The sequence below is a fragment of the Anas platyrhynchos genome, chromosome 4 (genome assembly GCF_047663525.1).
Source record: "Anas platyrhynchos isolate ZD024472 breed Pekin duck chromosome 4, IASCAAS_PekinDuck_T2T, whole genome shotgun sequence".
Classification (NCBI taxonomy): domain Eukaryota; kingdom Metazoa; phylum Chordata; class Aves; order Anseriformes; family Anatidae; genus Anas; species Anas platyrhynchos.
The window spans coordinates 53,640,066-53,659,475 of NC_092590.1; the positions used below are offsets into that span (position 1 = coordinate 53,640,066).

The following is a 19,410-nucleotide window of genomic DNA, read 5'->3' on the forward strand; positions in this document are numbered from 1 at the left end:
CATTAAAGTAGAGGTCTTCTTGTGGAAATCTGAATAGTTTGAAGCAAAGTGTTAAAAATTTCTGCACGCTACCAGCCTGCTATATTTTTTTAGTCATACAATTTATGGCTAGTTGCATGAAGAAGCTTCTTTCAGGGCCTCCAGAGATTTCTCGAGTGAAAATGTTTGCAGCCCAGCAGAAACGATGTTTTTCTTTTTCAGTTCAGTACAGATATGGATAAGATTTAAAATGTACTTGTCTCAGTTAATCAAAATGATCACACAATTTCTTCCATCAGTGGTTTACCCTTTTCCTTCATTCTGCATTTAGTTAGTAGGGTATTAGACTGGAAAAACTTGCAGGACGTATACTTTTTTTTTTTCTTTTTTACTTTCTGGAGAGGCATTAGTGCTTTCTAAAATTTGGTGTTGATTTGCTTCCATTTTAGTTTATTTTGACATACCCTAAGCTAAATATATGTTTCCTCATGAATGCAATAACAGAGTACAGAAGCAGCCTCCTTACATAAACATATTTGAGTATGTCCCAAATACTCCTCCTTGAGTATTACATCACAAATAGATGTAATGATAGGGAGTGAAATTAAAGAGGATACACAGACCGATGCACAGAGCTCCTAAAATCTTTTAAGGACATTGTCAGAGAACCCATCTTGCCATATTTAGGTATGAATTTCAGTTAGCAGTAAAATGTGTGTATATATATATATCTACAAATTATATATTTTACCATATTATATTATATTATTTACTATATTTACAATATAATATAATATTTTTTTAGCTTTTTTTTTTTTTGGTTTGGGAGTTTATTTTTGAAAGGTAACTAAGTAGTTTTTCTAATGTGATGAGTTTTGATGGAAGCTGCTTGGTTTAAATTACTGACAAAATATTATATCTTATTTCCCACAGATGCATACACAACTTCAGAAGTGACATATATTTGGACTTACAATGCTTCAGATTCAGTACAGGTGGCGCCAGATGGTTCAAGATTGAATCAGTATGATCTTTTAGGCCAAACAATTGGAAAAGAGACAGTTAAATCCAGTACAGGTTAGTAAAAAAATATTTGAGGAAAAGAGCACTCACTTGGCTAAATAGAACATAGGCATTGCTGATGATGGTAGAAGGCTACTCAAAAAACACTAAATGTGAGATATCAGCCAGATCTTATTAATGTATGGTACATAGAGCTCATAACAGCACATCGCTTCTTCTGATTCTCTGTAAGTTAATAAGTAGCAAATGATATTGGAAGCAAACTCCCCAGTGATTTTTTTATACAAAATGGAGCTCAATCTTGAATCCTAATGTTTTTAATGCAAGCTTTGGATAATGGTAAATGACAATTTTAGTCTACTAGATGGTAAAAATATGCTGGTTTCAACCATTTTTTTTTCCTTTCATAATTCTTTTGATATTAAACACTGGATTATTCTGCCTGGTTCTAAACTAGGTTCCTACACATGCCAGGCTGTGATGGACCACCATGACTGTCTTCTGATTGTAGACTTTGTGTGTTCTTAGCATGCCTACCATCCTCAGAGGGTGGTGAGGCACTGGAACAGGTTGCCTGGATAATCTGTGGATGCCCCATCCCTGAAGATGGCCAGGTTGGATTGGGCCCTGAACAATTTAATCTAGGAGGTGGCATCCCTGCCCATGGCAAAAAGATTGGAACTAGATGATCTTTAAGGTCCCTTCCAATATAAACTATTCTATGGCTCTATGATTCTTTCTGTGAATACAGAGGGTTGCTTTTGTGCAGAAGCCTGCAGGACTGAAATTCTCCTCAGGGCATACAACAGTTCCCGTTAAGTCCCTGCACTGATATCTTTCCTGGATATCAGTGGGAGTAAGATGTAGTTGTACCCAAAGTTAAAAACATTTTTATATATCGTACTAAAAAGTAAATTTTGTGCAATTTAAGTCCAGTGCACTTAGTTCACATAAATATAACAAACTTTCTTTTATCAGTGATACGGACTTTCTTAGGATGATAACCCTTTTTTTCATTGTATTTGTTTGTTTGTGGCACCTTAGGTGAATATACAGTAATGACGGCTCATTTTCACTTGAAGAGAAAAATTGGTTATTTTGTCATTCAGACTTATCTCCCCTGTATCATGACTGTCATTCTCTCCCAAGTGTCATTCTGGCTGAACAGAGAATCTGTACCTGCCAGGACAGTCTTCGGTGAGTATACCAAGTAGCATGTGTTGTTTGCAACAGCTAAAGCTGTTAGAAACCATTTCAGAAGTCTGCTTGGTAAAGGTCTTTATTGTTCAAGTTCATTTGTAGAATGTGATACTATTTCTAGTTCAAACAGGTTTCAACAGCAGCTTCCTGAACTACAGAGAATCCCAAAGCTTTTTGATATCAGAACATGTGAAAACTGTCCTTATATCCTTGACTCTTAAACAGAAAAAAAATTTTGCAGGATGGAAGATGATGATAATGTTTCTATTGCAAAATTAAATTCCAGTGTTTTCTGAAATGTCTTTCTTACACTGTTACCACATTACCCAAGTATTTTGGTTAAGAATATAATATATAGTTAATAATAATTAAGAAAAATTCTAAATAAGTTTGTAAATTAAACAAATTAAAGACTTGAATTATTTGAATGTGTTAAACTTTGCAAATTGCAATGATTTAAAATAAACTGTTTTCTGGGGTTCTGGGCAAATCTTTCTCACTTATTGGAATGAACGGTAAGGTAGTGAACAGCTTCAGAAGTGCAGGATGATGGTGTTTGTCTTACATGAACATTTTGTTCTCTTTTTTATTAAAGAAAACAATATCTTTCATATATGTATACAACTTACAGCTATGCTAATTTGTTTGCTTTTAAAGAAAAAGAGACTAGCAGAACAAAAATAAATTAATGTCTGTATGGAATCAGCCATCAAAAATACTGCATAAGATCATATCGTTAGTCATCAGTAAACACCATGCACTCTTCAAAAATAGGGCAAACTTAAATGCGTATTAAGTGATGCACAGCAAAGCACTCAAAGTCTCTCCTGGTGGAGAAAATGCCACACAAAGTATCATCAAAATTGCAGGTTTGAATGTGAGCCTTATTGAAGTCAGATGAAATGGATCAGTGGTTTTAGTGGGACCAGAATTCTACTGTTTTTCTAGGCAGTTAAAAGGCAGATACAATATTTTTTCTTTCTTCAAATTCTTCCATCAGTTTGTCCATTTCTGTGTATCAAAATGCATCTGTTAATGCATTTTTCCTTCACCTTCTTGTTTGCTTGGTTTGCAAGTATACTGTCAAATCCTACTATTAAGGTCCTTGCCCTTTTCTTTACCCCCTCCTATATGCTTAGGACACTGTAGCTGGTTTCTCCAAAAAATCTGCCATCTTCTCTTCCTACAATTAACTGTTACTTTATCACCAATAACAAGGCACTAGGATAATTTTCCTGTAATGTTATGTCCCTTCCTGCATACCTCTTTCTTGTTCTTCATTTATTTTTATTTAATTTATGTTATGAGGAAAGAAGTAATATTTGCATAGCAGCCTGCTGCTTTACTCTGCTGGGGCTTTAGCATAATCTAGATAATGAATGGTATGTATTAGTGAATAATGTGATATGTGATCATTTTGCTTGTGTCTTGAAGAAACTAGGTAAGGTGTCTGCAAGAACAGAACCATACCGTCCAGTAACATAAATTCTGAATTACATTTACTAAGCACAATGGGTATAGGGAGCAAATAGCAATTAATATTCTAGTATTTTCTTACTGCCACACACACACACACACACCTCAGGCACCAGTCAGGGCTACATCCCCTCCAGGCCAGCTTGGCCTGGCGCCATGAACCCAGGACACTTGCTGTGAGTTTTTGATGTGTCTGGGCTCTGCCTGATGGAGCAGTCTAGACCCTTCATGCAGAACTTGCTTAGCCTTCTGCACAGGGTTGGATGCTGCTGCAGGAGCTGTTTTCTAAAAAAAATTTTTTACACTCTAGATGAGATTGTCAGCATAAGCTGCCGATGGTTGCTCTAATCATGTAGCCCAAGGCAAATCTCCAAATCTTTCTCCATAAATACTGGCAGCAGTTGTCATTGGGATTTCTATTACCCTCTTGTCTCCTGCCTAAATATGTTATAAAAATGTGAGGTTATCCACATTTTTATTACAAAGTTCATCTATTGCTTCTTAGAGTGTTCTGGTTTGTACTGAATTAATCTTGACAGAGCTGCACAGGTCTCCTTTGTTTGGGTGGTGCTTTCAGGTAGACTCAACCTAGTGATACAGGAAACCCATATCATAGCTAAGGTAATAAAATAAACTACTTTCAGCATGACGTATAAACACTTGCAAGAAAGACAGCTTGTATTGATCATACCGTAGTGGTTTTACTCTGCTGGGCAGATGAACTCCACCATAGCCACTCACTCCCCTTCCTCAAAGGAAAAGGGGGAAAAAATATGATGGAAAGGTCTCAAGGGTTGAGATAGGACAGGAAGATCACTCATCAATTATCACGGGCAGAACAAACACAGCATATGGAGATTAATATAATTGTCTATCGTGAGCAGACTAGCACAAAGAGAAAGTAAAAGCAAACTAAAAACATCTTCCTCCCTATCAACCCTCTTCTATCTCCTCCCCTGAAATGGCACCGGGGAATGGGGAATGAGGAAGGGGGACTGCGGGCAGTCCCTAACGCTTTGTCTCTGCTGCTACTTCACAGTCACTCTCTTCCCCTGCTCCACGTGGGGTCCCTCCCATAGGATACTGTCCTTCCTGAACTGATCCTGTGTGTGCTTCCCACAGACAGCAGCTCTTCAACAACTGCTGCCACATGCGTCCATTCCATGGGGCCCATCCGTCAGGAGCAAATTGCTCCAGCAGGCGGCAGCTCCCCCCAGACCCCCTGCTCCTGCATGGGCTCCTCTCCATGGGATCCAGCCTGGGGCCTGCTCCTGCGGGGCCTCTCCATAGGCTGGAGCCTCCTCCAGAGCACATCCACCTGCTCCACTGGGGGCTCCTCCACGGGCTGCAGCATGGAGATCTGCTCCATGTGGTACCCATGGGCTGCAGGGGGACAGCCCGCTCCACCAGGGACCTCTCCACAGGCCACAGGTGAACTTGCTGCTCCATGCCTGGTGCACCTCCTTCTGAGCTGACCTTGGTGTCTGCAGGGCTGTTTCTCTGACATTTTCTCATTCCTTGCTCTCCCAGCTGCTGTTGCACAACAGGTTTTGTTTGTTTGTTTGTTTGTTTTTCCTTTTCTTCAATCTGTTCTCCCAGAGGCCCAAACAGTGTTGTTCCTGGCTCAGCTCTGACCAGCAGCTGGTCCCTTTTGGAGCTGGCTGGAGCTGGCTCTGATCTGACCCGGGGGCAGCTGCTGGGCTCTGCTCAGAAAGGCCATCCCTGCAGGCCCCCTGCTACTAAACCCTTGTAACGTAAACTGAATCTACATACTTATTTTTTATATGGAGTGGTCACTTGCTAGATACCCATCTCTGCACTGTATAGTAAATATAACAATATTAAAAATAGGATTAAGTATAAAGCATTAGTTTTGATGAAGTGTTTTTCAGAATTGGTGAGATTTATTTCAAGTATCTTCTTAAGAGTTACCAAGTCCTGGAAAGGATTAACTGCTTGAGTACTGTTCTTTCAAAGAAACATAACTCCCAGTTATTCAAAGCACCACTTAGCATTTAGTATTTCATGTTTGCAAGAAGTTACTTTTTCTTTCTCTTTTCTATTCTCTTGCAATGTACTTTCAAGTTGTAGGTTAACATTAAGGGCTTGGTATAATGAGGCTTCTTTTATTGTTGAGCTCCTTAATCCCTTTCCTTTATGGCATCTATTTAATATTGTTGACCTAAACTATCCCAAATGAATTATATCCTAATGTTATATTGTTTCAACTTTGCCTTAAATTATTGGAAGAAAATTTTATCACTGTTAATTAAATAAGCATTGAATGTGTTTTCTGTAGCAGATAAATTTGAAAAGTATTTGACTGCCTTTATAACAGAAGGGAATAAGCCCAGTTCATAATACCTTAATTAGTGCAAGATTATGATCTGTTTCATTTAGTAATATTTTTACTGTTACGCATTTAGTATCAACAATATTAGCAAACCTAATCTTATGCAGGTTATTGAATTCTCACTTCCTCTTTAATGAGTCATTACATTTAGAAGCATCACATGTATTTGAATAGCAACATTAGATGCAGGTAACAAAAATCAGAAATTAGTTTTCTTAGTTCCACATTTATCTATGTGTTTTAAATCACACACAGCACAAATGAGAATGTTAGAACAGATGCAATTAGATATATATTCCTTGATCTCTGAAGTGGGCAAGAACAAATATAATAGTTGTATTATTTTTTAGTACATTGTCCAAGATACTGAATTTTAAATTCAGAACTCTGTGATCATTTTATTCTTATGTTCCATTCATTTCCTTGTGCTTTTTTTGTTCTTGGTTTATCTTTTCTGAACCTTAATGTATATTTTGAGACAAAATGTAATTTAGACCTTAAATAGGCAGATTTTTATCTATTTTTAATTCTGCACACACAGAAATAGGATCCTAAGATGAATTCAGAGTTCTTCTCTGGTTGATTATATATGGGAATTGGATGAGGTAGACACTAAGGTTTGAACAATTCTGTATCTAAAAAGTTTCCTTTTCCTATTTTGTTGGAAAAAAATAAATCTCATCTGTCTTTATTTCTTTCTTTCATAGGCTGCACTTCCTTTTGAGCCCTTAGAGTTATCCCACAACTCTGAACCTGCATGCTATAATTTCTTAATTAGGGATTTTTGTTAACTGTAAACATAACATTCTAGTGGTACACAGTGGGCAAGCACACCTGCTAAACTGTACCACTTGGTTAGAGGCTGAGCGGGCTGCCAACAAACTGATGCCTTCCCACCTCATTTCTGTGCCTAAATTCTAGCTGATGTGTCAATGACAGTCACATGAGAGCAGTGTGGAAGCTGGGGTACCATGGTACACTTGCCATTCAGCCTTGGGAATTGGCTTGGCTTGTTGGAGATCTCCGTTCCATTGCTTGGTAATGATACAGTGAAGCAACGTGGGCACCAGCTTTAATGGTGTATGTATATGTCGCTTAACCCACTGACTGAATGCAACCTCTCTGGAAATAGATAATGCTATGGTTCTTGTCCTTTCATGCTATTTAAAAAGGCTTCTGGCCTTTCGAGTTGTTCCTTTAGTAGACAGGGTAGACAGGGCACTTGAGCTATTTTCTGCAATCTTTCTCTTGATGGTCATTCATATTTGTCAGCCTGTGTCTAGGCAGAATCAACATACACTCTGTTTGTATTGTATTCTGAAGTAGTATATATACATTTAAACAGTAGCCAAATGACATAATACTTTAAAATTACACTACCTCCAGAGGTTATCTGCTTTTGTTTAGGCCTTCAGCCTGTTACACTTGGAGTAGTAATCTGTGTTTCTGTAAAAGGACAAGTCTTTACTTTGTTCTATATTCTTGTTTATTAATCTATTCAGTTTTTGTACCAGGTTGAGTGATTTACTATTAAAAAAATGGAGTAGTAAAACAATGAAATTAGCTTCTTAATAAAAATAATTCATTTCTTAATCCTTCTGAGATATGTTCTTCAACAGCTGTGTGTATCTTTGCAAAGTGTTGTGATAAAAATATAAAAGTTGTGGAAAGCGCAGCATATTAAAGGACTATGAATAGGACTATAGGATTATAGCTTTCATACAAATTATTTGGGAAGCTGAAGTACTTTTGTTACAGTAATGTCCTTTGGTAATTTGTTAGTAAGACTTGCATTTTCAAAGATGTCCACATTCAAACACAGTAACGTTAGGATGTGTTTAGACTCCTAAATCTGTTCAAATTAGAAAAATCAGTTGATACGCAAGATATAACATGAGGGTATAAAATAACTTGTCCCTCTGAAGGATTAGGCTGACTTTTGCGCACAAACATGGGCATAAACCTAGTCATCATGACAGACTTTAACTTCAGTATGCATGTGCCAGCTCCCTTAATGCCATTATATGTTTTCTATCACATATTTTTAGTTTTTCAGTTTCACTTTTCAGCTGTTGTGTGGCTGTGCTTTGTAATGTTGAGTAAGAGACACTGCTGAAAGGCAGCTGCCTACCTTTAAACACATCTTGAATGGTATCCACATATCCTGGCATCAAAATATGGTAGAGTTGGTATTTTTCACATATGTAAATTTAGTGACAGTGAAAGGTGTTGAATTTTACAGCCCAGTAGATGGATATCATCTCTTCAATGAGCAGATGAAGTTTCAAAAGCTGCACCATAAATCCTAGGCAATCAAATAGTTCTAATCTCATCCTGAATGGATAAACCCATAGTGCTAGAAGATACTAAGCTTTTACAAGCATACATTGTTGAGAAGAAAAGTTGTAATCATGTTGTGGTATACTGTCAAGTATAAAATGCTTGGTCCTCTTCAGAGAAAGGAAATATTATCAAAAGGATCTACTAAAGGTTTCTTTTCTGGACACTTTTTAAAGACAAACTGACTGCTTGTTGCTGCTTACAGCATAATGTTGTCCTTGTCTTTCTGACACCCATTCAGTGCCTCATCTGCTGGATACTGAGCTGTAGAAGATAGTTCTTGACCTGTATATAAACTGTGGTGTTTCTTCACCATAGTGAGATAACATGCAGTCTTTACATAGACTGTGAAATTATTTAGGCTGTTCAGAGTAGTATATGATTTAGGGCAGAAGACTGTTTTCCTCTAATATTCTGACTATCTCTTATTGTAAAAAGACAGTTTATTTACTGCTTTTTATTACGATTTTAGTTCACTGGTGTTATGAATTACATAATGCAGTGGGGATTTTTTTTTCTTTTTAATCTGGTCAGTGTATGGGTTCTGTGGGGTTTTAAATTAATCTCTGCGAAATAAATGCATTCTATTTTACAACAAGTTGACTATATTCCTCTATATTAACAATTTTTCAGTCTTCTCAGGTTAAGCAGTCACAATGAGGCAGGTTTGTTCCACTTCCAATTCTTTTTCTTAAAGATGACTTGACAATATTTCTTTTTGAAATTAACTATAGTATGCAAAATAATCTGTCTTTTGAAAAAAGAACAGGAAGTGCAAAAAGTCCATTTATTTTTCCACTCAGTTCAGGTTAAATGAATGTGATAGCTTGACCATCATTAAATTTACAGAATGAAGGAATAAATGAAAATATATTGGCAACTGTCTGACAATTTGCTTTTTGATTAGCATTTGAGTGACAAAGTAGCTTGGCTTGCTGAAATTTTTAGAGAAATTGTCAACTGGTAGCAAGATACAAGATGTAAATTCATGGTGTTTTAATTGAGACTAGAAAAAGCGAGCATTTAATCTTAAATTAGGTTTCTAAAGAAGCCAATGGAACATCAAGAAACTAGTTTATTCTAAAAGGCAGGACTTAAACAGAACAGTACCTTAGCAACTGTATATATATATGGATAAGGTCACCTTATCTCTAAGAAACAATCACTTCACTGATACTTCCGTGTAATTAAAATGAGATATGAGCTGTGATGATTTAATGATTTAAAAATCATTGAAATCAAATAATTGAAATGATTTAAGACCTATGTTAAAATTTGCATGTGATATTTTAAAATGTATGATAGACTGCATTTTTCTCTGAGGTATGGGAAATAATTAATCCACATATTATGTAAGTGTAAGAAGATGATAAGTTTTTCAGAAATACTTTACATGTTTTCATGGAATACAGTGTTATAGTGCTTCCTTGTCATTGTATAGGTTTTTAGATCATAACAGTGTAACAACTGATTCCAGACCAAATCTGCTTCTTTCACATATGGAGGCTGAAAAATAGCAATTAATGTTTGCTTAGGTGTGTGGACACTGCATAAATCAGTAGGATGCTTCTGTGTCTTGTTTTCCATTTGGAAGCATGGCCTTTGGAAACATTTCAACATTTCAACACTGAAGCTGAGTCCACTTAGGTTTGCTCTGTCATCCTGTGTACCACAGGATGATTCTTTACAGAAGGAATGGAAATTGCCAAATCTGAAGAGGACTGAGTAGGTGTAATTGCCAGTTCTTTTCCATTTTCCACAATCGTTAAAAATGAAACAAACAAACAAGCAAAAAAACTAGCTAGGTTGATTCTGCAGAACCTAGTTAATAGATTGCTAATTGCTAATGGTGGAGGATCTGATTTAGAGAGAGCAACTTTTATCTGTCTTGGGAATCCTGTTACAACAATTTTATGAGTTTGTATTCACTGAAGCTATGATCTGCTGTTACTAATATTTCTGCCATAGAAGCTCCTTTGCTTGTCAATGGAATGTAGGTTTGCTGATCTATGTATATCACTTTGTGTTGCTTTTCATTCTGGAGACATATCACGGGTGACACAAAAGGAATAATTTAGTTTGTTTAAGTGTGATTGAGCCTGGGCTGTAAGAACTGATTTGCTTAAGGAATGGAGATTGCATGTCTAGCTGTGGGTTTCTACTTGCTAAAACTGATTCAGAAAAATATTCTTTCTTCCTTCCTTTTTTGTTTTGTTTTGTTTTGTTTTGTTTTGTTTTGTTTTGTTTTGTTTTATAATTTCTGGTTTCTTACTCAGTTTTCATTAACCACTGTAAAATGCTTTAATAACTGCCACAGTGAAGAACAGTCTTCTTGGATTATCAAGTCTTATTTTCTGACATTTCATATAAATTTGATGTATATATTACATAATCTGACCATTTCAAATCAATATAATGATCTAGAGAAAAATCCATGTTACCTGAATGAAAAGTAAACCTGCTTACGTTTTCAATTATGTCGCTGGATGGTTAGTGAGAAAGCTACTGGCAGAAGAAAAAAAAAAAAAAGAGAGAAAAAGAAATCATTATTTCTAATAAAAATTGGTCAAGTTGGGTGATACTGTCAGGAAAAATGTAAGACCTGTAGCCACTGCAGTGAAACTAGAAGCCAACCACCAAAGATGTGTGGTAGGCAGCTGTCTTCAACCTTTCTTAAGTAAGAGTCTATACCTGTATGGTTAGGATGCAACAGAAAGACAACAGAAAGACAACATTTCATTAAAGAATTGTTAATTTTGTCCGTTACCTATCCTGATAGCCAATAAATAAATAAAGAGTAAAAGAGTGTTTATCTCTAAATAAAAAGATCTTTAAATAAATAAAATCTTCAGATGGTTAAAAAAGTGACTTTTAGACAATGAAGTTGAATTAAAATACTTGAAAGGAAACTCCAGATGCAGCCTTTAATACGTCACCACCTTAGACAGGGAATTTTTTCCATTTTGTTTCAAAAACATACCATCATAATTTCTGCTTTATATTTTGTTAACATTCAAAATCCAAGTAAAATTGTTGATGTTCTGTTTTTTATCCCTCTACAGGAGTAACAACTGTGTTGACAATGACAACACTGAGCATCAGTGCTCGGAATTCACTCCCCAAAGTAGCATATGCAACAGCTATGGATTGGTTTATCGCTGTTTGCTATGCATTTGTATTCTCTGCATTAATTGAATTTGCAACTGTAAATTACTTCACAAAACGAGGATGGGCGTGGGATGGAAAAAGTGTAGTGAATGATAAGGTAAGTCCTAAAGAAACATCCTGATTTCCAATCAGCTCTAATACACTGTTTTGATACAATTGGCTATTACTAGAAAATACATGATGTTTTAAATCAGAAGAATGATCATTCTAGTCCTCTTAACTGAGAACACTTTAAAGATCTTGTAATTCTGTTGTAAGAAGTTAGATACAAAACAGAGCAAGACTGATAGTTTTCCATTTATTCCTACAATTACAGTAACAGGCCTTTACTCATATAACTTCAGCAGGGTTTTTGATGGACAGTGTCCATGTTTTTAGAATATTCTTATGTTACCTATACCTACTTTTTGGATAAACTGCAAGTGTGTTTCTTCATATTTGAATTGATCATTATGGTATTCCTGGCACGTATTTTAACATACTAATTTATTTTACATTTGAAATGTTGTTTTATTAAGTCTGATACAACAAATACACATTAAATACTTAACTTCATGCTGTCTCCAATAGAAAAAAGAAAAAGCATCTGTCATTAAGAAAAACAATGCCTATGCAGTGGCTGTTGCCAACTATGCTCCAAATATTACCAAGGACTCAGTGCTACCGACCATCTCCAAGAGTGCTACAACTGCAGAACCCAACAAGGCAAAACCAGAAGCGAAGCCACAGGAAGCGAAGAAGACATTCAACAGTGTTAGCAAAATTGACAGAATGTCTAGAATAGTGTTTCCTGTCTTATTTGGTACTTTTAATTTAGTGTATTGGGCTACATATTTAAACAGGGAGCCTGTCTTACTTGGCTTTGCACCATCAACCTAAAAGCTGAATTGCACTGAGGACTTAAAACATCATTCTAATCAGATAGGTTGTTCGCTATGTACAGTACGACTAATAACTGCTAATCTGTGAACCATTATGTACAGAGTGTATATAGATGTCTTATCTGTGTATCTCCAAAGGAGGGACACAGTGTTAATTCATGGGTCTGTAAACAGATACCACCCATGGCAAATATAGCAAGCTCTTTAAAAGTTATACCCAGGGGAGTTCTGTTAAACTAGGATTCAAATATACAGAATTATATTCTCTCCATACAATGAAATGAAGATATGATCCTACTTAATTATTTAGGAACAGTATTTTTTTAATTTAAAGTTAAGATATTTTTCTATAAAGTAACTAATCCTACTTTAATGAAAGAAACTGTCATTTAAAAAAAGTGATTTTTTTTAAAAAGGGTGTAATTGTTTCATACAATAGCAGTACCCATGTACATAAGAGTACGGAGGTCGTACAGTTCTATTGTTCACAACCATTCTGGACACTAGTTAGGCTGAAGAGGTAGTAAAGGCTACTATATGTCAAAAGCCACAAGTTTCTTACTTCTGTCCTCTTTGAAGTTGTTAATAAACTATTCCAATTGATTTCAGGGAAAAGTAGGTGTTAATCAAATTTCTAATATCAGGCAACTTCCACTCATATTCTTTTCACTGCTTTCTTTATGTGGTGTTGCTAAACCAGGTTGTCTGGTTCAGCAAAGTTGGATTTTTCTGCTTCTTTATTTTGTTCTTAATTATATTATTGTCCGGTTCATAAAAGCACTCAATTTTGGGGGGATTAAGTTTATCAGTAATATATTCTTTTCCTTGCTTAGTGATATGCTAAAACCTGCCATTGAAAGATTTACCTGTATTTGTCCCAGAAAGCTTATTTTTCAAAGGAAATAAGAATTCATTATTTAAGTTCAGGAAATTGTCCATATGAATAAAATTTACTGCTGCTTTTGTAAATTGCAACTTTACATTTCGCTGACATAAATTTCCAACAACTTTGTATACTAGAAATGGTTTTGCTAAGATTTGAATGTTATTTTTTTAATAAAAGGTTATGCATCATCAGTAGGTATCAATTGTATTTCGTATATATGATTATGACAAAATTGGAGCTGCCATTTGCAATTTTATATGAACATTTAATACTGATCAGCAAATTTATTTTTTTTTTCTTCTAAGCCTTTGCAAACATTCTTTATGCCCCTAAAGGCCTGGTAAATGATGACATAAGTAATAACTGTGTACTGTATTTAGATTTTAGTATATGTGGCCAATCAAAAATATTTTGATTCACACATACATTAGCAGTTATTAGTTGACCTTTAAAAAAAGATACACCTTTATGATGATGTCTTCTAGTAGAGACATATGTAGTCGTATAGTGTCATTTATTGCAGTTTTGTACAGTATTTGAGTATAGTGCATAAAATAGGTATGTTCAGAGTTGTACAAATATTTCTAAAATCAAATAAAAGAGTATCTTAAGACATGGAAATGTGCTAAAATCAACAAAGAGAAACTGCTTTCTTTTGCTGCTTTATTTTCTTGCATTTTCTTTGCTTTTAATGTGATTCTGTTTTGTACTTTGTGTGACAGTATAGATACCAAGGTCACAAATGCATTTTAAGAACAGAATTAATAGTTAAGACAGAGTTGACATCAACAAAATAAGTCAGCAAAATAAAGGGAGAAGCATGGACAAGTTGTGTATCCCTTTAAGTCCCTCTAATTAAACTCTCAGATTAAACCTTTCTCATCAACAGTAGTTAAAAAACTGAGCACTTTATTTAGAACATTAAAATAAAAATATCCTTATTTTCATATATATTTATATATAAATGTAGATCTTCCATGTAATATGGAAATGTGTGCAATAGTGTGATTATGAGCATAAGGCTGGAAGGCAAGCAATAAAAAAAAAAAAAAGGTTCTTTTCATGATATAATTATACATTTTAAAAATGTTTCTTTTGTAAATTTTAAATTTCCCCTTTATTGTCACATTGTCCAGGTATGAATAAATATATAAATATGTACATATGTACAAATAATTGTAAATATTAGAACTGTAGAAAAATCCCTTCACTTTTAACTCTGTTTTTGGCAAAGGGCTCTGACTGTATAGTTTAATGGAAGCCCATGCTTAACTGCTCTTGGACTTGAGTAGCTTGATTATGTTTTCTGTAGCTGAGGTCTGTGACCTAGTGAGAGTTCTTAACCTTCAGTTCACATCAGCAAGATTTAGGAACTCTGAATCACATTGAACTCGGGGATGAGAAAGAGAGGTTTGTGTTTCACCCTTGGCCACATCCCAGATACTCCCAACACTTCACAGTGTTCAAATAATGTCGTGCATTACTCCACAGATGACACTGTGTAGTCAGAAACATGACTGCACAAACTACAAACTACCCCACTACAAACATGAGTGTTCTTGGAGGCATGTTAGATAACAATAAGGAAAGATTTTACATCCTTATCTAAGAATGGGTACCCTGAATTTTTTTTAACTGTACAAGTCTTATTCTCCAGGAAGTTTTCTCTGGTAGATAACATCTGTGTAATTTTCAGCTGCATGCAAAAAGCATATTATCTTCAGTTTGCACAAGAAGCCTGATGCTGTTTCATGTGAGTCAGCTCTGCTGCTACTACTTTTATTGGGTGCAATTATTTTTTTGGTCACTGACCATTTTCTCTATGCTTGTGTTATGCATAGAGACAATCGAGCAAAAGAATGGGTGCTTATCACATGCTAAAGATATATTTTTCACGCACTAATATAGAAAAATAAGCACACTATTATGCCTATTATACTATTATTTATTGCTATAAATTCACTCTGTAAAAGTTAATCATGTTACATGTAAGTATTTCCATTCAGTTCCTGTGAGCATCAGGAAGGTTTTAGAGTCTATACACTACAGAAAAGGTTTACTTTTAAATTTAGTTCAGTTGGTCTGAATTAAAGCAAACTCCTGTAGGAGTTAGAAGTCTGCTTCACTCATTCACTACCAAAACATCTAAAATAAATAAATTGGCTACACATAAATTGCATATTTTTAAGACTAACAACTGGATAAGTGAATTTGAATGTAAACATTAAAGTGAACACAAGCATCATGCAAGGAACACTAAAATACTGTAGTTAGGCCTTCTTTCTGTTTAGCAGTATAGCTACTCTGTCTGGGATTTTAATGCTTGTCTCAGAAATGTATGTGCCAAACAAAAATTTCTTTTATTTTGAGTAAGACTTGCTGATATTAAACACAAAACAAAGAGAGAGCATGAACGAACAAATGCAAGTTATCTCACTATTAAAGATTTGCACATGGAATCTACCTGTGAAATTTTTGGTTGACAAGATAGTTAATTTATTTTTTCTATTCTTTCAGGGTGTCATGTCACATTCTATGTAAATTAAGAAGCAAATAGAATAAATGCAATGATACAACACTGTAGTAAACATGGATTGAAGTTATCCTAATTCAGAACAAAGTTAATGAAATAGGTTTCCAATGTAGTACTGGGACATGTAATTCTGGATCCATGTGGTCAGTAATTTAAAAGTAATTTATAAAACAGCATGGGAAGAATATAGAAATCAGCAGGGTTTATTAGCCAGGGTTGTCTGCTGAAGACTTCTTAAGAGATTGCTTGTAAAACAGGGGTTTCCAAAATTTTTGATTATGTTGTAGGCAATGAAATTATCTTAATTTTCTGTATGTGGGTAAATCAAATAATAACTGCTGCATTACTGAGCATCTTAAAAAATATTATGGTAGATAGAAGCTTTAGCTTGGGACACTACTGATACTACTATAGTTATGCTAAATTAAGTCTGCCTGTATTGTTACAGGAGAGCATAAAAGAGTTTCATTAGACACCAAACAGGAACATTACTAAATGACCTTATAAATATACTGGGGAGACAAGGGGTAAAGAGAATAAAATGGCTGTGTAACTGTGCCTGTGGATTGCAGAATTATTGATGAAGAAGCCATTGAAGGAGGTAATGTGTATTTTTGTTTTGGGTTCAGTTCTGAGCTTTCATTATGGGAGTTGTGGTAAAGTATCTTTTAGAGCATGTGAAATCGGAATACTTCTTGTATAATTCCACTGAATTTGAGGGAAATGATTTGTGCCTTTGAAAGCGAGAAGCTTCTACTGACAGCTTTATGAAAACCATACAAAATGTTGTATGCTTTGTGTCATTTCTGCTGTCTAAGGCAGAAGGAGGAAAGAAACTTCAGGAATAGAGAAGAAATTTTTTATTTCCAGGTTTTGTTTTCTTAAGAGCTGTGATTTTTAGTTATGCACATAGTCATCATCCATCCTCCATACCTCTAATTCCTATTCTGAAAGCTTAGTGGTGCACAAGTTTTTGCTTTGGCCTTTTACAAAATAGATAAAAGACTATGCTTCTGAATATTTCCATTCCTAAAAAAAATTGCATGAAAGTGAATTTCAGTATGGATACGAAGAGATCATCAGTCTATGGCCCATTATGTGCAAACATGCACTGCTAAAGTCTAGATAAGTAATGCAATGAGTTTTGAAACAGAGTAAGAAAACATTCAAAATTGAGTCAAGAAAGTTAAATAGCTTCACTAAAACAAAAACAATAATAAAAGCAAAACAACAACAGAACATGATAAATATGCAAGTGTTTAAACAAATCTAAATAGAATCTCTGAGTATGGTATAATTTGACTTTGAAACATTAAAATAAATTAAATTAAAGTCATGTCACAGTCCAGCCTCCAAAAAATTGAGTAGTTCTTTAGAAAGAAGAGTTTTTGGATTCCTTTCACTTCTTCCCAATCACAGTGTATCTTCTGCTAGAAGACTGTCAATTTGCAGTATAGCTTTAAGTATCCCTTTAACATTACCTTGTTTTGTAGTTCTTTTCTAGTCAAGGGGAACTTCTGCTGCTTCTTTTCTGTAGATAACCCAAACTTCCTACCAACCAGAATGTTTAATTCTGCTATTATGAATCCGAATGTTAATTCCAGCCTTCTGAGGATCCACAAGTTGCTTCATCACTTTAGAACTTCAGCAGTGAAAGCTAAAAGCTTAAAATTTTGTTTCAATGAATGACATATGTTAATTATATTAAAAATTTGTTTTCCTCTACTTCATTTAATTTTCTTTCTTCTGGATTTAGATCTTTCTAGGTGAATCCTTGTGCACATGTTTTAAGTCTGTGATTAGATCTTACTGGAAGAGAATAAGCTTTGAGGGTCTGACCTCTTTGACTGAGATTGGGGTGAAACTTGCACTGAATTTAAAGGAAAAATGTTTGGGATCCTAAGGATATTCCACTATATCACTGAAGTCATTAAGTTTTTTCCAGAAGGGCAGTACACCTGGACTCTCCTTTGGATAGAGGTGCTTAGTTTTTTAACCCAAGAGAAAAACCCTTAAAAGAAGAAACACTCATACTGAAATATGAGACTTCATGTCTTAGTCCTGGTATATATTAATGCCTTTTAAGAATATTGTGAAAGTGCTGTGAGTTAGGAGTGGGTGATAACACTCACAAAAAGTAATTTGGAGGATGTTTTAAAATATGCAAGATGATGTATAATCTTCTTCTAGTGTTGGTGTCTACATAAATATATATGAATATATTTTTATTGTTGGATGATTTAGAAGTTATATTTTGCTTTCAAACTTACATTCCTTATACAACATTTTGAATTCTTCACTTGATTAAGTGGCCTGGAGCACATATTTATGCATTCAAGGTGTTTAATGATTGCACTGAGTGGTTTCATTCATCTGATATTCAAAGAGGTGAGCTTCAACAAGTTGAAGTGTTGTTTTGTTTTCCAGTACTTCATCCATCTATCTATGCTGTTGGGGATGGATGCAAATAGAGAATGGAATGAGATGATGCTTTGAACAGCTGCTTTTGATATTATTTAATAGATGTTCATCTTGGCTGAATTTATCAGTTTATAAGCTAGCGTAGCTTAGCATTAGCACGGAATGCAACGTAGTTCTTTACATCTATTAGAATACACATGTACAATATGCACTGTATCTATAAACTGTTAAAAAAAAAAATTAGTTCCTAAACAGCACCCTTTCACCTTCCAGAATAGTCACTTTGTTAGGAAAAATTTGAAGGCACTTTAATTTTAATGGAAGTGATTACACTAAATCTTGTTATACTTGATTAAAATAAAAAGTAAAAATAATGTGAAGTCTGATTCAGACATTAGCAATTTCTCAGCTGGATTGCAGTCAGAAAACATTTATGCATTGAATGGTAAATTTATTTCAGTTACTTTCTTAGATGTGAAAATGTATGGGAGTTTGAAAATACATGCTTACACTATATTAAGAAGAAATATGGCAAAAGGAAGAAAAGAATGGAACCAATAATTATAAAGAAAATTAAACACCAATCAAATATGCACATTAAGAAACTGCATGATAAATGTAAGTATTCTTAACCTTGAACATCAACATCACATAAAATCTTCTGGGTGACAGTTCACTTATTTAGTAGGTTTCATAGTTACAAATAATTAAAGAGGATGACAATATTCTGTAATTTGTGACCTTGTTTTAACTGAAAAAAGTTGTTACTTTTCTAAAATGTAAAAGAAGTAACTGGATTTATGTTTGAATGTGTCACTTTGCTTGCTATTGAAGAATATTTATTAATCACATGCAAAATATTGCTTAACATTATCTTTTTGTACTTCTTATTAAAGTTAATTTAAATATAAAACATTTTGTATTTTTGTTTTTAATGCTTTGACAGCACAAATGTTTAATTCTTCTCATGGCTTTTCTCTCAGGATTTGTGTGTGGGTTTTCTTGTTTGTTTGTTTTTATTTGTTTTTAAGCAACCCATTAAAACCTGTGCAAAGGTGCTTATTTATTGCAAATAGAATTTCCCAGAGGAAGAAAATAATATTTTGGAAAGAAAATATTGCTTAGCTGGGTGACAGTTAGGTTTTCTATT

The 19,410-nt window shown here is 34.6% G+C and overlaps 1 protein-coding gene across 4 annotated transcripts in view; it reads left to right on the plus strand.

Moving 5' to 3' along the window:
- GABRA2 (gamma-aminobutyric acid type A receptor subunit alpha2) overlaps positions 1 to 19,175 on the plus strand; it is a 61,951-nt gene extending 42,776 nt beyond the window's left edge. For all 4 annotated transcript variants that reach the window (XM_027457149.3, XM_027457148.3, XM_021269847.4 and 1 more), the window contains 4 exons: positions 913 to 1,056; positions 2,047 to 2,199; positions 11,434 to 11,636; positions 12,110 to 19,175. In XM_027457149.3, coding sequence (XP_027312950.1) covers positions 913 to 1,056; positions 2,047 to 2,199; positions 11,434 to 11,636; positions 12,110 to 12,418 — 809 coding nt within the window. In that variant the 3' untranslated portion in view covers positions 12,419 to 19,175. The remainder of the gene's footprint in view (positions 1 to 912; positions 1,057 to 2,046; positions 2,200 to 11,433; positions 11,637 to 12,109) is intronic.
- Positions 19,176 to 19,410: the final 235 nt, after the last annotated feature.